We start from the raw sequence: 19,347 nt of genomic DNA on the forward strand, positions 1-19,347 counted from the left end.
GTGGAACCAATTCAGAGTATCGGGCACACTCCAAATTCGAATTAAATTCAGGTGTTCTCCTTGAAGAGGGACTGAGCTGGGGTGTTGTGACGTGGAGGGTGATGTAGGCCCGTGTCTCGTCATTATTGCAGGCATGCAAATGCTCATTGGAATAACACTTTGAACTCAAATGTCGCCGTTTCACAAACCTCCGGTACTCATCTGTTGTGGCATCGCCCATGTCTCAGGAGGACAGAACACAACGCAGAGTATCCACTCATCGTCTCCAAACTTTATTATTTTTGTTGCCTATTATTTGGTTCTTTTGGTAAAGTCACGTAGATAGAAAATAAAATTAAGAATAAAAACAAAAAACCCACGACCTTTCGATCGCGGAGAGAAAATGGGGGGCAAGCCACCAAATGCAACTGCTTATAAGGGCTTCCGAAGTTGTGAGTGGGCGGAGGACGAGAGTTGCAAGGCAGCAGCAAAGAAGCTGCGCGGCGAACGGCACAGTCCAAGAATGTTAACAGCATGGGCGGGGCAGCCAATGCTAATGAAGGAGTAAAGCGCGAGATAGAGGTAGAGCTGAGCGGCGAGGGGCGCAGTCCAAGTGTGTTAGACAATGAGGGGCGAGGGAGGGGGTAGAGATAGGGGGAGAGAGAGGGGGGGTAGAGATAGGGGAAGAGAGGGGTAGAGATGGGGGGGGGCATTGCACTTCGCTACACACATCCACACAGCTGACGATATAGGTTGATAAGAAAACACAAATCAAGTCATGACCCAAAGTGGTTGATGACATCTTTCCAATGATTGCTGAGTTTATAACCGTCCTCTCGGTTAAAATTGTGTCTGTGACTGTGGATAGCTTCGTGAACAAATCTTTGTTAATTGCCAGTCGGCTTGTAAAGTACCATAGTCTTAGAGAAATCAATTTCACGTGAGCTAGCCGCATTAAAGTAATGATCAACCATGGCAGAAGTATTGGTCCTGCCGTGTTTCAGATCTGCCTTATGTTCACGAACACGGTTCGAGACGTCTTTTAGTTTCCCCAAAGTAACTGCTGTCGCAGACACAGCTTAGTTTGTAGACGCCAGGATATTGCATGTCAGGAATCTTGTCCTTCACAGATGGGATCAGATCATGAATTTTATGCACTGTGTTAAATCGGACCTTGATCTTGTGTTTGTTCAAGATTTTGGAAATCTTTTTGGTTACCCCTGCTATGTATGGCAAGGTGATGGCTTATATTTTATATCTAATTGACTTTACCGAAAGAACCAAAAAATATGAATTCCTGCAGTCACGAAAGTTAAGTCAAAATTTTTGTTGCCTATTTAGCCAAACTGTCCCCCTCATTACGATTCACGGGAGAGGAAACAGGGCGAGCCGGCTACATGACCATCACTCTGCACCACACTCTGGGCCTCGCTCTGGGTCTCACTAAAAGCAACACCGCCCCTTACTGTGAAAAACGTGACAGGATCCTCGAAAAAGAGTCTTGAGACTCACTGCAGTGTTTATAGGTAAACGAGCATAGGCCTAGTGCTGCTAGGGGTGCCATGGTGGCGAAATGTTATATCCCTCGCCTGGTATGCAGGAAGTCGTGGGTTCAATCCCGACCCTAATGCCTGTATATTTGGAGTTTGCATGTCTCTCTTTATGAGAGACATTCAATTGACGCACGTTTATAGTATTTCACCACTTTAAATTCTCAGGTGATAAACCACTTCGTTGAGATATCATTTGTGGCCAGGACGCGTCTCAAAAATATCTATATAGCACAGTCGGCCTTACCTGATAAAATTAAAGTTCATAGTTGGAGTGAACAGTGATCGTTGTTTGTAGGGTTAGATATACCGAGTTAGCCATTCACGCCACACTGATTTTTTTTGCAGCAGATATTTGTTTTATTCCATAAGCATTTGCTGTGCGTTGATCACTGTAAATTAATTATTTGCCAGTTTCACCTCTCGCCTGAGGCAGGTCATTGCGCACACAGACATCAACACGAATTATATCAAGACGACACGCCTCGATCACAGACTAAAGAACGGCGTCAGGGTAGGTCAAATAAATGTGGCCATGGTGTGGAAGGTGCAATACCTCTCCCCTCCCCTTCCCTCCTCTCTTCTCTACTGCCCTCCACACCCATCCCCTCTTTTCCTCTTTCATCAACTCCCCTCCTTCTCCCCCTCCTCTTTTTCCCCCTCCTTTCCCCCCTCCCATTCCGTGGTGTCGCTCACCTGCACTCCCCACCACCCCTGCCACTCCCCCACTCAGTAGCTGAGCAGGAACCCGGAGAATACGCTGTCCCCCCCCTCCCTGGGCACAATGACCAGATTGGCAGCGTTCCCTTCATGCGCGCGCAGCCACACGGAGTCTCCGGCGGCAAGCGCAACCACGGCACTGCCAGAAATCTCCTCGTCAGTCTTGCCGCCGAAATTCGCCACAATCTTCCCCTTCTCACTGGCAGCGCCCGCCTTGCTCATCGCCAACTCCACCCTCACATACGCTCCTCTCACTCCTGCTTCTCCTGGTCCCCCCAGGGTGAGGTGGAAGGATAAAAAGTAAAGTCCGGCTACGGGGCTCGTGAAGTTGTTGTAGTGGGTGTCGTAGATGCCCTGGCCGTTGACCACGACGGAGTCGAAGTGGAAGACGCCCCCCGGCGGCACGGTGATGGTGACGCCGATGGAAGCATCCGAGGTGGAGGAGAGTTTGACGGAGAACGCAAGCGGCGAAGGTGAGGCTCCTGAGCAGCCTGCGTGGAGGGGTGGAGGGGTGAGTGGTTTGTGGGGGGGGGGATTTATAATTTGAGTGCTGCCAATGTGAAAAGGGTCGGGTTAAGGGTGGTGTTGGGGCTTCCAGTGTGGAATTGTTGGATAAAGTACGGATGCTCAATTTCCCAAACTCCACTGCCTCCCTGACTACTATCGCCGACTGTTTATATTGCTCACTCTTCTTACCTATAAAAGTTATTCTTTGTCTGTGTGTCTGTCTGCGCGGGTACCTCGAGACGTTTTTAACTGACAAACTGTGGGGGTTACGTATCGAAAAAGTACACGGATACCACGCCGCATTCCGAAAAAGTGCTATTCGTATTTCACATGTGTCAAGTTCAAAGTAGTTTCATTAACAATTTATTCCCTTTTATAAGCACAGGGTGGCACTAGAGCACGCATCTGTGCATGCGCGAGAACGCCGGCAAGCGGTGGTGGTTGCACTAATAATGCACACACACGATCGGTGGGGGGAGTTCTCATTCGTGTTAAAAATGCAACAACAAAAAATACACAACGCTAAGGTAAATTATTCACAGTGTGATGTCCTCTTCTCCCCAATGTGTGCACTTACTACTATAGGGTCAGTAGATACTACTATTATAGTCCTTAGATAATATTACTGTAGAGCGGGTGGGGGGATGGTGGGGGTGGGTAGCAGCCCAGCCCCAGCCTGCAAAGGTGCCACCGCGGCCAGCTGGGCAATCTAGGCGAGGCGGGGAGCTCTGCACGGGACTAGGCCTCACAACGGCACTCTGTGAAGTCAGTAGTTAACTGCTATAGAGTCGATATATACTATGAAAGAGTCGGTAGATACGACTAGAGAGTCAGTAGATACTACTGTAGAGTCGGTAGATGCTACTGTAGAGTCAGCAGATACTGCTACAGTCAGCAGATCTTGATATAGCGTTAGTAGTTACTACTATAGTCAGTAGATACTACTTTAGAGCCAGTATTCACTACTACAGAGTTGGTTTATACTGCTATAGAGTCAGCAGATACTACTATAGTCAGAAGTTACTACTATAGAGTCAGAAGTTACTACTATAGAGTTAGTTACTACTATAGTCAGTGGATACTACTATAGAGTCAGTTGATACTACGATATAGTCAAATACTGCTACAGTCAGTATATACTGCTGTAGAGTTGGTAAGACACGACTATAGAGTCAGCAGATACTGGTATAGTCATCCCATACTACTGTAGAAAAGGGATGTGCATAGTGAGCATAGTTGAGAGGGTGCAATTGGGGACAAACAGGTGTGAGCATTGGGGCACATGAGGACTCAGAATGAGGAGGGGTATATAAGCAGGAGTGTGTGTAAGGGGAGTTGTTGTTCGGGGACCAAGTGAAGAGACGTGTCGCCGCTGCTGCTCAGACCTGAACAGGACCTCGCCTCTCACCTCGTTGCCGGACAGGTGTTGCCTGACCCCCCACCCGGGACAGACGGGTGAGTGGGTGCGAGAAGGCGTAGGTGAGGGCAGGGAGCAGCGGCGAAATAGAGAAGAGCAGATGCTGGGCGGAGTAGATGAGAGCGGGTAGGAGGAGGAAGCGGCGTGTGTAAAGACAGTGAGAGGCAGTCAGAGGTGTGCCTACAACTGGTGCGAGAGTAGGATTAATAAAGTGTAAGCAGGTGACCTGTTACTCCGTGTCAGTGTGAGTAATTACTACACTACACTACAATGAAGTTCATAGTTGCTACTATAGTCATTATATACTACTATAGAGTTGGTTCATACTACTAGAGTCGTCAGATATTACTATTGAGTCAGTAGATACTACTGCAGTCAGTAGATACCACTACGTCAGTAAATACTACTACAGTCAGTAGATATTACTAAACAGTCAGTAGATACTACTACGGTCAGTAGATACCACTACAGTCAGCAAATACTATATTCAGTAGATCTTACTACAGAGTCAGTAGATACTATATAATTAGTAGTTACTACTATAGTCAGTGGATACTACTATAGTCAATAGATACTACTCTTTATTATCTCACTATCATCTTGAGTACAATTTTATGTTTTGTAAAGGACATTGCATTTAGGCACTACGATATAAAACTACATAAGAAGATAAAAAAGAGGACCCGACAACGAATAACATATAAGTGGGTTTGTGGGTGCCTCTGAGTGTTTGCACTGTAAGTCAATAAAATCGGACACCCCACAAAATCACCAATTCGGCCCATATATGGAAGAAATCAGGTGTGGTGTTGCCAGTGGGGCGTGTCTCTGAATCTTTCCCATCGGGGCTCCTCCAGAAACAACAAAAAGACACTACGGATGACCACGTGGAATGTCCGAAAGCTCACTGCGGAGGAAAGGCTGCCACTCCTCTGTCAGGAGCTGGACCAGTACCGCATGAATCTCTGTGGCTTTCAGGAGGTCCGGTGGACCGGCTCTGGCTCCTGCCACCATGAGGGGTGGACAGTCCTATACTCGGGGCAGGAGACTGCCAAACAACAGATAATGGCTCTTCTTCTGAACAAAATAATGAAGGGGCATGGGAGCGTGGTGGTGAGGTGTGGGAAGCTGTAAGCCCCAGGCTACTTTGGGCTCGCCTTCCCATCAACCGGAGGTGAGGAGTGGTGGTCGTGGTTACTTATGCCCCCACCGAAGACGAACATCCGTGGAGAAATGCAGGCAAGGCTGATGAGTCAGATGGCTTCTATGACCTCCTGTCACAGGTGCTAGCTAAAATGGCCCCTCTGGATAGAATCATCTTGTTGGGTGACATCAATGCCCGAGTTGGTCATGATGCTGGCACCTGGTCTGGAGTGATTGGAAGCCATGGACCAGATCAGCTCAATAACAATTGTAGGAGGCTGCTAGATTTTTGTGCAGCCCATTGGCTTGTAATTACCAACACGTTGTTCTGGCATCGGCGCATCCACACAACATCATGGATGCATGCCGGGTCCAAGCAAGAACATCTGCTGGACCACGTAGTTGCGGAACAGCAGATGCAGGCACATGTCCTTGACACCAGGACCTACCGTGGAGCTGATCTGCCCTCTGACCATCGACTTGTCATCTGTATAATGCGCCTGCCATTCTTCCACTCCGGTGGTGGGTGTACATCCAGGACCCCATGCCAACATAAGGGGCCATTCATAAATTACGTCACGCGATTTTGGACGATTTTTTACCCCCTCCCCCTCATCACACGGCGTCACAAAAAGTCAGATCCCCCTCAAATATGACGTCACAAAGCTCTGCCCCCCTCCCCCCCAAAACCATATTTCCATTTTGAAAATAAAACATGCTTCAAATCGATTTAAACTATTGTCCTTGTAGTGTGTATTTAATGTGGCGCTGCACTCCGATGTTGTAGGAGAAAACATGTAATAAAAGTCTATTTAATTAAGTAGAACGTATTGTCTACATTTATTTAAAGTTGCGCATTTATGTGACGTCACATTTCTCCTCGTCACACATCGTCACAAATGTCTGACCCCCCCCCCCAGGTGCGTGATGTCATTCATGGACGGCCCCTAAGGTGGCCTGGTCTCAGCTAGCTGATGAAAGTTGCAAGCGAGAACGTCATCATCACTTGCGGCTGGGGTTGGCATCGTCCCCCACTCCTCCAGATGTCGATGGTAAATGGGCGAAGTTTAGGACTGCGATTCATGCAGCTTGCAATGGCTGCTTTGGGTAGGCGGTCGAGACCTCCCCAGAGACCCTGGCTGACAGAGAAGGTGTTCAGGATGGTTGAGAAAAAGCGACAGGCCCACTCTAATCGTCTGCAGCATCCCACGTCAGAGAATGAGGAGGCTTACCGCAGCCTTCGCTCGGAGGTTCGGAGAGCTGTGAGGCGCTGCAAGGATGGGTGGTGGTCGCGGGTTGCTGAGGAGATGGAGTCTGCCTCAATGGCCCGCGATCACAAATCCCTATTTAACTCCATCAAAAAGTAACCTGCAGTGCCACACCTATTATCATCATTAGGGGAAAAAACGGTGATCCAATCTCCAACCCCCAGGAGCAGGTTTGAAGATTTGCTGAGCATTTCTGTTAAGTCCTGGGGGAGGGGAAATCCCTCGACATGGAAAACATCGTAGGACAAAGTGGGGATGACCCTGCTGAAGCTGCGGTGCCTCAAATATTTGAAGAAGTCACCCTCTGTTAGTGGCTGGCTGAGGTGCCATCTAATGGTAGGTTTTTACCCTTTTAACTGGTACAAAACTGACACCTTTATTCAAGGCATCATGTTTGCAATGACCACAACACAAGTAGTCAATAAAGCAAACAAAAAGAAGCAACTCTGATAAGGATAATAATATGCACTGTCCTTGAAGTTGATTGGCCCACACCCGAGACGGCTTTCTTTAGAGCCTAGTCCCCATTGGTGTAGGGCCAGATGACACCAGAAGGCGTACAACTCAAAAACAGTGCAATATCAGAGTATTGAGAGTTCGGGGTAAACATTTACACTATGAGATCTCTTTTACCAGTGGCAAAATAAAAATCTACCATTATATTTTGCCACTGGTAAAAGAGATCTCATAGTGTAAATGTTTACCCCGAACTCTCAATACTCTGATATTGCACTGTTTTTGAGTTGTACGCCTTCTGGTGTCATCTGGCCCTACACCAATGGGGACTAGGCTCTAAAGAAAGCCATCTCGGGTGTGGGCCAATCAACTTCAAGGACAGTGCATATTATTATCCTTATCAGAGTTGCTTCTTTTTGTTTGCTTTATTGACTACTTGTGTTGTGGTCATTGCAAACATGATGCCTTGAATAAAGGTGTCAGTTTTGTACCAGTTAAAAGGGTAAAAACCTACCATTATATTTTGCCACTGGTAAAAGAGATCTCATAGTGTAAATGAGGTGCCATCTGTTGAGAAAGTACTAAAGGCGATCCTTCTGAGACCAGGAATAGGCTCCGGGCAAAGATGATCTCCCAAGCGAAATACTGAGGGAGGGTGGCGTTTGTGCACAGACTGCCCTACATGACATCATAACAGTCGGGACCACTGGACGGGTTTCGCAGGATTGTAAGGATGCCCTGGTTGTCCCCCTCTTTAAGAAGGGGACCGCACAGACTGTAACAACTACAAGAGCATCTCACTCCTCAGTGCACCGGGAAAAGTCCTGGCAAGGATTATTCAACATCGCCTTGCCAGGCACGCTAAGCAGAGGCTTGCGGAGCCTCAATGTGGTTTCAGAAAAGGGCGGTCCTGCACAGATGCCATATTTTCGGTCCGTTTGCAACAGCAGAGGTGTAGAGAATTCCAACAAGAGCTACATCTCTGCTTTATTGACCTGGTCAAGGCCTATGATACCATCAGTAGGCCTGGGCTCTGGGTTGTTCTTCGTACTTTCAGAGTCCCTGACCCTCTGCTCATGATCATTAAGGACCTTAATGATTGTGAGCGGGCCCGGGTAAAACTACGTGGCCGGGAGTCGGAGTCATTCCCTGTTTACCTTGGGGTGCAACAGGGATGTCCTCTGGCTCCCACATTCTTTAACATCTTTTCGACCACGTAGTCCGTGAAGCTTTTGATGGCTGTACCAGAATAATTTACATCTGGTACAGATATAATGGGAGGCTGATCGATGGCCAGGATTGGTCAAGGGATGGCTCCTTATTGGTCAACCACGTTATGTATGCCGATGATTTGGTAATTGCCGCTCACTCAGAGGAGGAGTTGGAGGTGCTGATGCTGAACCTGGAGCGTGCCACTAAGAGGGCCTTACCATCAGCCCCACCACAACTAAGCACCTGCCTGGGTATTTTGTACCATCGGGCACTCCACTCCCACAACTCCCAATAGGTGATGGCGCAGTTGTGGAGAAAGTGGAGAGTTTCACATACCTGGGCAGTGTGCTCATGACCGGCTCCAGTTTGACAGCAGAGGTCTCACTCAGAATCAGTCGAGCGGCATTATCTTTTCATCGGATGCGTAACACTGTGTGGAAGCTATCTGGTCTGTCACTCCACACGAAGCTTCAAGTCTTCTCGGCCACAGTCATTCCATCCCTTCTCTACGCTTGCGAAACGTGGACCCCCCAAATTGAGCATCTTCGCAGATTGGAAATATTTAGGCTGGCCTGCCTAAGATCCATCCTAGGTTTAACTAGGCTGGATTGTGTGAGGAGCTCACAAATCCTAGGAAGATCTGGGAAAAGTCCCATCAGTGAGCTCCTCCAGCAGGCAAGGCTGCGTTGGCTGGGTCATGTAGCCCGCATGCCCAGCCACCGCATGCCTAAACAGCTTTTGTTCGGCCGGATAGAGGGGGATAAACGGATGCAGCATGGGCTTGAGAAGAGATGGAGTGACGTGGTACAGGAGGACGTGGAGCTGAGTGGACTTGCCGATGACTGGTATCAGCAGTGTCAAGATCGGCCTCTGTGGAGGAGGCTCGTGAAGGACGCTGGTGGGCAATTGGAGGAGTCACCCTCCAACAACAACGAAGGGCGGAGAAGCGACGCTAACAACAACGAGCGGAGCGCCGGGTGACTAAGGCACAGCAAGTTGGCACAGTAGAGAGCACAGGTGGTGCATCAGCCAGTTATCTCAGTCAGTCGACCCGTGGCACCTGGGTCTACCCCGTGACCTCCTGCCAGCGCACGTTCGACATTTCACGTGGCCTCAAGGTGCACACAGCGTGGCACAAGCGTCGTGGTGACGTCACCGCCACTTAGTGGCAAATGGCGGTTGTTGTTGTTATTGTGCATCGTGAATAGAGGTGTCTATTGTATCGATTCTCCTCAAAGTCGATCCAAGAGCCAAGTTAGAGTATCAATTCATCGAGGGTTAATCACTTCGTCAATTCGTTGGCAAGAGATCCACGGATCGAGTAATCCCATTGGTTAGTATAACTTCGTGCGAATCACCCCCCTTTTCTGATTGGCTAATATCCGCATGATCGGCGATTCAATCACAGTCCGTTTTCATTGCGCAGCCATTCTCAGGCACGCCTCGTGCTGGACTCATCTCCACAGTTGAGCAGGGATTGGCTAAAACATCTCAATTCCTAAAAAATGTCCTGCAAGTCACTCAGTTGAGATCAACGACAACCTGTATAGCCTAAACAGCCTGCCGAGCCAAGTGCTGTTAGCCAGCAGCACCAATGAATGCCTGCACGGCATACGAGGGAGTGGGTGGCTAATACCCCGCCCGGCCTCCTTTGTCTTCCTAGTGGGGATGTTTACTACACCAGACTGTCCCCTCATTTGAGGCCGAGTCTACGTAGGGGAGGCCCAGGACCGGTTCAGATGATTGTCTATGATGTTAGTGGTGTTGGCCGTCAGCGGTAATCTAACTCGGGTCTATGCCGGGTTCGTAGCGCAGCATGCTAACTGCTGTGCCACCACTCCAAGAGATTGAGATCACACACAGCAGCAGCAGTATGTATATTGAACTTCTTTTGCACCGTACGTAGTCAACCGCGATAATTGGATGTGGGGGGGGGGGGGGGGGGGAAAGACAAACTAAACACAAAAAGCAGTTATAATGAAATTAGTTTTAAATTTAGGTGTTAAAGTGCATAGCTCCAGTGACTTCCTAAAATCTGAAGAGCGTTCCAGACGGCCGCAGAAGCGCATCTGAAAGCGCGCAATGCGGTGACCACCAGCTTTGTTCGAGTGGCAGCAACACTCGCTATTGCGAACACTTGGAAGTACCCTCCTGTAAAACATGTTCTTGAGACTCTGTGAGCCATTCCTGGGTAAACTAGTTTAGTAATAATCTATGGGACCATTTTTGGCCGGTATCAAAATGTTTGAAAAGAATATATAAGCTTTACCCTTCGAAGCTAAATACAATAGGTGGTAAGATATTCAGACACGAGCCCATTGTTGCAAGCAAGTCTGCATCAACCACACATCATGCTTGTGGTAAAGCATAAAAACATGATTTAATAAAAAAAAATGTTATAACATAGATACAAAAAAGGTCCTATAGCTATAACTGGTCGACCCAAGCTATTAATGCTGTGATATTTCCATTGTCCTTGCAGTGTTCGCCTTCTGTTGTTATTCTCTGGTCTAACACGAGTGGTGAGACAAGGCAATAAAGGAGGCTGTCTCGGGTGTAGGCCAATCAGTTTCAAAGACAATGCATACATTATCAAAATGTTTGTTTGCATGTTTTACCACAAGCATGATGTGTGGTGAATGCAGACTTGATGACGCCTTGCAAAAATAGGTGTCTGAACATCTTAACATCTTATGTATTTTAGCCGGAAAGGGTAAAGTCTATTAGTTTTAAACTAATAATCATAATCATCATCGTAAAACTTGCAGTTGTAATAATGTTTTGATTCATAACAATGCGTCGTTCATGCAAATTTCAATCTGACAATCGCTGAGGAATTACAGAGCAAGCCGCAAGTCAAGATGTTTTCAGAGAATGCTGTCGAGTTTGTGTGGACGCACCTGGAAGTCCTTGCTCACTACTCTTACAGGGAATTCCAGGTAGACCTAATGTGGAACAGACAAAGACAAAGATCCCTCATTATTAGCCTGAACTCAATGTCCTATTAGACAGCACACATCAAAGCCACTCGCCTTCTGGATGCGCTAAGAACTTTTTTAAAAACTCAACTACAGTATGATGGGCTTTGTGTCTCACTGACGCAACCAACGTTACAGTGGTTCACTTGCGTGGACGCGCTTGCCTCACAGTGCAGTTGGCAGCGCCGCAGCTTGTGTTACACATAGACATGACATTAATTTGATTTGAAGCTTTCATGACTGCAGGAATCCATACTCTTTGGTTCTTTCGGTAAAATCACAAACACAATAAATCACGACGTTTCGGGCCCGAAACATCGTGATTTATGTTGTTTTATTTTATACCTACGTAACGTTACCGAAAGAACCAAAGAGTATGACATTAACTTGCTAATCCCCCTAATCTCCCTGCCTAATCTCTCCCATCAACATAGTGCTAATCCCCCATTAACACTGCTGTGGTGTGCATATGCGACCGAACTCTTATGCGGCGACGGAAGTTTATTTCATGCTAATCTCTCTACCTAATCTTTCGCTCCCTAATCTCCCCCATTAACACAACTGACGTGCTTGCGTCCGGGGATGGAATTCCTTTCCAGCTCAAACTCCGCTTGCTTGCCCATCACCACATAAATAGCCTCTTGTTGTAACAGCTCTCTCGCTGGTGGGGCTGATGGTAAGGCCCCACCTCTTAGTGGCACACTCAAGTTATCAGCAGCAGCGCCTCCAACTCCTCCTCTGAGTGAGCCACAATTACCAGGTCATCGGCATACATAACGTGGTTGACCAATAAGGAGCCATCCCTTGACCGCACCCGGGCATCAATCAGCCTCCCATTGTATCTGTACCAGATGAAAATTCCTCCGGTACAGCTACTAAAGGCTTCACGAACTACGTGGTCGAAATAGATGTTAAATAATGTTGGAGCCAGAGGACATCCCTGTCACACCCCAAGGTGAACAGGGAATGGCTCCGACTCCCGGCCACGTAGTTTTACCCGGGCCCGCTCACCATCATGAAGGTCCTTAAATGATCGTGAGCAGCGGGTCAGGGACTCCGAAAGCACAAAGAACAACCCAGAGCCCAGGCCTACTGATGGTATCATAGGCCTTGACCAGATCAATAAAGCAGAGATGTAGGTCTTGTTGGAATTCCCTACACCTTTGCTGTAGCAAACGGACATAAAATATGGCATCTGTGCAGGACCGCCTTTCCTGAAACCACATTGGGGCTTCGCAAGCCTCTCCTCAGCGTGCCTGACAAGGCGGTGTTGAATAATCCTTGCCAGGACCTTTCCCGGCACACTGAGGAGTGAGATGCCCCTGTAGTTGTTACAGTCTGTGCAGTCTCCCTTCTGAAAGATGGGGACCACTAGGGCATCCTTCCAGTCCTGCGGACCCGTCCAGTGGTCCAGACTGTTATGATGTCATGTAGGACAGTCTGTGCACAAACGCCACCCTCCCTCAGCATTTTGCTTGGGAGATCATCTCTGCCCAGTGCCTTTCCTGGTCTCCGACTCTGGATTGCCTTCAGTACTTCCTCAACAGATGGCACCTCAGACAGCCTCACAGGGGGTGACTTCCTCTTCCAATATTTGAGGCACCGCAGCCTCAGCAGGGTTATCCCCACTTTGTCCCACTATGTTTTGCATGTCGAGGGATTTCCCCTCCCCCAGGACTTCAGAGAAATGCTCAGAAAATCTGCAAACATGTTCCTGGGGGTCGGAGATTGGATCACCGTTTTTTACCCTAATGATGGTAATAGGTGTGGCGCTGCAGGTTACTTTTTGATGGAATTAAATACGGATTTGTGATCGCGGGCCATTCAGGCAGACTCCATCTCCACAGCAACCCGCGACCACCACCCATCCTTGCAGTGCCTCACGGCTCTCCGTACCTTCGAGCGAAGGCTGCGGTACGCCTCCTCATTCTCCGACGTGGGATGCTGTAGCTGATGAGAGTGGGCCTGTCGCTTTTTCTCAGCCAGCTTGAACACCTCCTCTGTCAGCCAGGGTCTCTGGGGAGGTCTGGACCGCGTACTCAAATCAGCCATTGCAGCTTCCGGAGTCACAGTCCTAAACCTCACCCATTTACCCTCGACATCTGGAGGAGTGGGGGACGATGCCAACCCTAGCCGCAAGCGATGATGAAATTCTCGCTTGCAACTTTCATCAGCTAGCTGAGACCAGGCCACCTTAGGTTTGAATGGGGTCCTGGGTGTACACCCACCACTTGAGTGGAATAATGGCAGGCGCATCTTACAGATGACTAGTCGATGGTCAGAGGGTAGATCAGCTCCACGGTAGGTCCTGGTGTCAAGGACATGGGCCCGCATCCGCTGTTCCGTCACTTCGTAGTCCAGCAGATGTTCTTGCTTGGACCCGGCATGCATCCATGATCTTGTGTGGATGCGCCGATGCCGGAACAGCGTGTTGGTAATTACAAGCCCATGGGCTGCACAAAAATCTAGCAGCCTCCTACTGTTGTTATTGAGCTGATATGGCCCATGCCTTCCAATCACTTCAGACCAGGTGCCAGCATCATGACGAACTCGGGCATTAAAGTCACCCAACAAGATGACTATCCCGAGGTGCCACATTAGCTAGCACCTGTGACAGGAGGTCATAGAAGGCATCCGACTCATCAGCCTTGCCTGCATCCCTCCACGGATGTTCGTCTTCGGTGGGGGCATAAGTAACCACGACCACCACTCCTCGCCTACGGTTGATGGGAAGGCGAGCCCAATATAGCCTGGGACTCACAGTTTCTCACACCTCACCACCACCCTCCCATGCCCCCTTCATTATGTTGTTCAGAAGAAGAGCCACTCCCTGTTGTTTGGCAGTCTCCTGCCCCGAGTGGAGGACTGTCCACCCCTCATGGTGGCAGGAGCCAGATACGGTCTACCGGACCTCCTGAATACCACAGACATCCAGGCGGTACCGGTCCAGCTCCCAACAGAGGAGGGGCAGCCTTTCCTCCACTGTGAGCTTTCGGACATTCCACGTAGTTATCCGCAGTGGCTTTTTGTTGTTTCTGGAGGACCCCAAGGGTAAAAATTCAATCTCCTGGCTCTGCCAAATGGGGTGTGGCCAGGAGACGTCATAGACGCCTCTCCCCCCGGAGCCTCCGGCACAAGCTTGTTAATTACATTTTTTGGTCGTAGTTTAGTGGTAGTTAATTGAAGGTGGAGGGGTTACCAGCCCCTCGCACCCGTCCAAAGCCTCCATTTAGCCACTGTGGTGGTCACAGACGCCATGAGGGGAAAGGCCAATCGGAATTGGCCCTCCCCCCACAGCACTGCCCACGACAGTGTTTCCCGTCCGGCACCACGAGCAGGTAGGGGGTTGTTTTGCCAGACATGAAGGCCACACTCACCCACCCACTCACACATGCACTCACCCATTCACTCACCCAGTGGGTGAGTTTATGAGTGAGTAGGTGAGTGAGGGAGTAGGTGGCTGAGTAAGTGGGTAGGTGAATGAGTTGGGGGTGAGTTGGGGGCGAGTAGTTGAGCAAGTAGGTGGGGGGGTGACTGGCTGGGTGAAAAGGGGCGCGAGTCAGTGAGTGGGTGGGTGGTGGGAGGGGGTGTGGGGGGGTTCCAATACATTTATTTTCCTTACCAGGGGGCCCCATTGGACCAGGTGATCCCGGCAGCCCAGGATATCCGGGAGGCCCACGTGGCGCGGGTGGACCCACGCAAGTGCATTTGTCTGGACGGAAGGGCTCCGAGGTCGACCAGCTGGGAGCTCCCAGACCACAGAGTAGAGCGGCAGCGAGCAGCAGGGACGCGTGGTGAGACATCACCTAATCCTGTGCACGGAGAAACCACGTGGTTGGTGGTGGTGGTGTCAGCTGCACAGAGTCTGCCATTCTTCCACTGGGGTAGTGGACACCTACCACCGTAGTTGAAGAATGGCAGGGGCATCTTATAGATAAGTTGTTGGTCAGTGGAAAGATCCACTCCACGGTAGGTCTTGGTGTCAAGGCCATGGGCCCGCATCCACTGCTCGGTAACTATATAGTCCAGCATATGTTCTTGCTTGGATCAGGCATGCATCCATGATGTTGTATGGATACACTGAAACTGGCACAGTGTGTTGCTAATTACAAGCCTATTGGCTAGAAGCCTCCTAACGTTATTATTGAGTTGATCTGGCCCATGTCTTTCAATCACTCGGGCCCAGGTGTGCATCATGACCCACTCGGGTATTAAAGCCATCCAATAGGCTGACTCTATCCCGAGGGGCAACTTTAACAAGTACTTGGGACAGGAGGTTATAGACTCATTGGACTTGTCTGCATCCCTCGACTGATGTTCGTTTTTAATGGGGGCGTAAGCAACCAACATCATTTCTCGCCTCTTGATGATGGGAAGCGAGCCCAAAGCAGCCTGGGACTCACAGCTTTCCACACCTTGCCTACACACTCCCATAACCCTTCATTCGGTTGCTTATAAGCAATGCCACTCTCTGATGTTTGGCACTTTCCTGCCCTGAGTGTAGGACTATTCACATCTCATGGCAACTGGAGCCAGAACCAATCTACCAGACCTTCTGCATTCCACAGAGGGCCAGGCGGTATCGGTCCACCTCCCGACAGAGGAACGGCAGCCTCTCCTCCTCAGCGAGTTTGAATATTCCACGTTGCCAACCGCAGTAGTCTCCTGTTTCTGGAGGAACACCGAGATGGGGGGGGGGGGGTCAGTCTGGCTCCGCCAAATGGGGGTTGGCCAGAAGGCGCCATTAACGCCTGTCCCCCTGGGGCCTCCAGCACAAGCTTAGTTGGGTGTTTCCACTGTGGTTTTTCGTAATAGTGCCAGGTGGAGGTGTTACCAGTCCTGTGCACACATTTATCTAACTACATAAACACACTAACAAACTTACTCAACCCCTGCTCACCCCACTACACCCGACCAACCACACACTGTACCACATCACATACCCACATTGTAACCATACACCAAAGTCAAAGACTAAATTGGAACAAGTGTGAGTTTGTTACTCCATCCTCATTTTTAAAGCCAATTTTTTGATCACGTAACATTTGTGAAACATTATTACTCAATCAAGTATTGATTTTATGTATTTTAAATGTCAGTAAAAATGTTAATTTAACATTTGGGAAACATTACATCCTGTTTACAAAACCGGATGTAATGTGACACACGTTTACAATGTGTTTCCAGTATAAGGTCACCATTGATCGATTTCTGACACAGAAACTTCATTTGCGCATCTTTCAACATGACTCTGCAGACATTTGAACAGCAATGTTTCTACTGTGCAACCTAGTAAAAAGTCAGTTTGTTTCTTAAATAAAAGGTCACGTCACTGCAGGAAAGGAAGAATACAAGGTAAAAAAAAACACATTTTAAACATTTCTCAAATGTTTTGTGTTAATCTCAGTAAAAATAATCATGTTTAGTACTGCAATCTACACTTATCACTCTTCGCCAAATCAATTTATAGCACTCGGGGGCTGTTTTATAACATGTTAAAGCATTAGTAAAGGTTAAAACTTCAAATACTTAACTAAATCCCATATTTCTGCCTTTTTTTCGTGAAAAATTTGGGGTTCAAGCCCGTGTTCAGTAATGTATGATTGCGCCGATGGCAAAATAGGGTCTGAAAATGACCATCTGATTTACAACGTAGTTTCCATCTCACGAAGTCGACAGCAGTCTTGTGCTCCACTATCTGGGCACGCTTCTGCATCACAAACATGGAGCAACTTCTTATTAAGACTTGCGCACAATTGTAACCTTTAAATCAGCCTATGTGAAACTCGGACTTGTTGAGGATAATAATGCAAAGGATCCAGTAATGTAAGTAGTCAATACCATCAGATTTGGGACTCAACTACGTCAAGTATTCACCACTATCCTATTCTACTGCACTCAGGCTGAACCACTGATCTTCTGGAACAAATGTAAGTATGAACTTAGAAAAAACTTAATGCACAACGACAAAACTAACTAATTCACTCCACTCATTGAACGTATGGTGCTCCTCCTTCTTCAAGAAAGAGTGTAATGATAAGGACTTGATCTCCATGCAAACTTCTCGTCTACACCTGATCCAAAAACATAATGCGGAAAGCTCAAGTACCAAGAGTCTTCGGGAGGATACCAATTTTGATGAAGCTGAAGTTGAAGCCAAGATTCAAAGAAAGTTGCTCACTCTTAATCCCGTACAAATATGTGTATGACCACGTCATGGAATCGATTGCACACGAACAAGACAAAGTCTTTGCCCTCAATGCAAGTGGAGGCACGGGAAAAAACACAAACCATTAATGTCATTTTTCGATTTAAAGCTTTCGTGACTGCAGGGATTCATCTTCTTGGTTCTTTCGGTAAAGTCACGTAGAAGGGAAGTAATAAATTTATTTTTATTATTTTATTACTTCCCTTCTACGTGACTTTACCGAAAGAACCAAGAACATTAATGTCATCCTTGACAAAGTATGATGCGAGGGAAACATTGCAATTTCTACGTGAGGAATAGCAGGCACTCTGATGGAATATGGCCAAACTCTTCATTCAAGATACCTCGGGATATAAAACAGGAATCCACTTGCAACTTCACCAGAAGTGATGCGACGGACAACTTAATACAATCTTACATTAACACGCTAATTTTTACCTGGCAGCCCTTTGATTGGTGGAAAACCCACCACCATCGCTGCCCACCACTTACATTAACAATGGCTGCTGACATTGGGGCTATGCCCATTTCAAACCTTTATAAACAGTTGCCTTTAGAAGCTAACCCCCTTTTCCTGATGATGACCGCTTGTGTTGCGATCGAAACGTCGTAGTTTTTTGTTATTTTATTTTAACCTATTGTGGCACATTAGGAATGGATCACTCTTTTAATTATATCCTTGTGCAGCAAGGGAGTAAAGTGTGGTTCTGTGAAAGTCCTGATGTGCTGTGCAGTGCATCAATGCATGTGTGTACAGCAGCATGCGATGACTGAGTTGGGTCTGTAGGTGGCTGGCAGGGTTAATGAATAACCGCACGTGTAATCCAGCCACATGGTTAATGGCGACTCGGAAGAATTGCTGCGTGTATCACGTGCTGTTGCATTTTACAGGTAAAGGACCCAAAGGATGTTTTTGATCGTATACTGTACACATACAGTACATATAATGGGTGTAAGATACCGATATAAGTGGATGGTATAGATATACATACAGCTTAGGATTAAAGTAATCTTCGAATAGTGATGTGCAAATGTGATTGTCAAAGACAAAGATGGTTTATCAGTAGTAGAATTGGGTTTAAGAGAAAGGGTTAATGAATAACCGGACGTGTAAACCAGCCACATGGTTAATGGCGACTCGGAAGAATTGCTGCGTGTAACACGTGCTGTTACATTTTGCAGAGTGACGGTGCTGCTCTTCACAAGATTAATATTAACCACAATTAAATGTGCTTTCCCTCGATTTGGAGCACCTGCCCACGTCCTTCATTTCGAGTGTGCAACACTATCTACGTGACTTCACCGAAAGACCCAAAGAATATCCCCCGTATATCTTTGACAGACTGTTGGGGCATGTGCTGTAAGCGAGCAGCACCTACGAAGGCCGGCACGGTACACGGGGGGGGGGTGGGTGGCCAGCACCATGTGCAGTCGCTTTTGTCTCCCTCGTGGCGATATTTACTACACACCGTGCCAGACACTCATTTGAGTCCGAGTTGACACACACGCACATACCAACAGCAGTTACAGGAACCACGACTTCTGGAGGTTAGCGGTGGGGGGGGGGGGTTTGCCCCCTTCCTTACAGACCTCCCCCATTCCTTCTGCACCAACCCCCTCGTGTATCGTTCCGGCTTTATCAGACGCTACTCGCTAAAGGCACTTGCCCCTGTTAAGGCTATACGGGGATTCTTTGTCTATTATTGTGCTACTGAGATGTTGAACCATCATTAAGGTGTTGAAATGTTTCTGAAATAAGCGTGCCGAATGGCGCTGGAGAGTAAATAAAATATTAAAATAAACAATGCCGAGCTTGACCGCCAGAAAAGTAAATGCAATGCACTTCGCATCCATTAGGCAACGGGTCCTTGGGGTTACTATTGTTGTGCAGTCACAGCACGGGCAGAAC

General features: G+C 48.1%; 1 protein-coding gene across 8 annotated transcripts in view; it reads right to left on the reverse strand.

The window, feature by feature from the left end:
• Positions 1–1,865: 1,865 nt before the first annotated feature.
• LOC144735412 (complement C1q and tumor necrosis factor-related protein 9-like) overlaps positions 1,866–19,347 on the reverse strand; it is a 29,240-nt gene continuing 11,758 nt past the window's right edge. For 4 of the 8 annotated variants that reach the window (XM_078617810.1, XM_078617806.1, XM_078617813.1 and 1 more), the window contains 3 exons: positions 14,853–15,042; positions 11,153–11,197; positions 1,866–2,740 (listed from right to left, as the gene is read on the reverse strand). In XM_078617810.1, the coding sequence (XP_078473936.1) occupies positions 2,259–2,740; positions 11,153–11,197; positions 14,853–15,033 (708 nt within the window). In that variant the 5' untranslated portion in view covers positions 15,034–15,042 and the 3' untranslated portion in view covers positions 1,866–2,258. Of the gene's footprint in view, positions 2,741–11,152; positions 11,198–14,852; positions 15,043–15,782; positions 15,902–19,347 lie in introns of all 8 variants that reach the window. The other 4 variants (XM_078617809.1, XM_078617808.1, XM_078617812.1 and 1 more) reach the window with 2 other exon arrangements.

Source organism: Lampetra planeri, chromosome 55 (genome assembly GCF_965212315.1).
Source record: "Lampetra planeri chromosome 55, kcLamPlan1.2.h2, whole genome shotgun sequence".
Classification (NCBI taxonomy): Eukaryota; Metazoa; Chordata; class Hyperoartia; order Petromyzontiformes; family Petromyzontidae; genus Lampetra; species Lampetra planeri.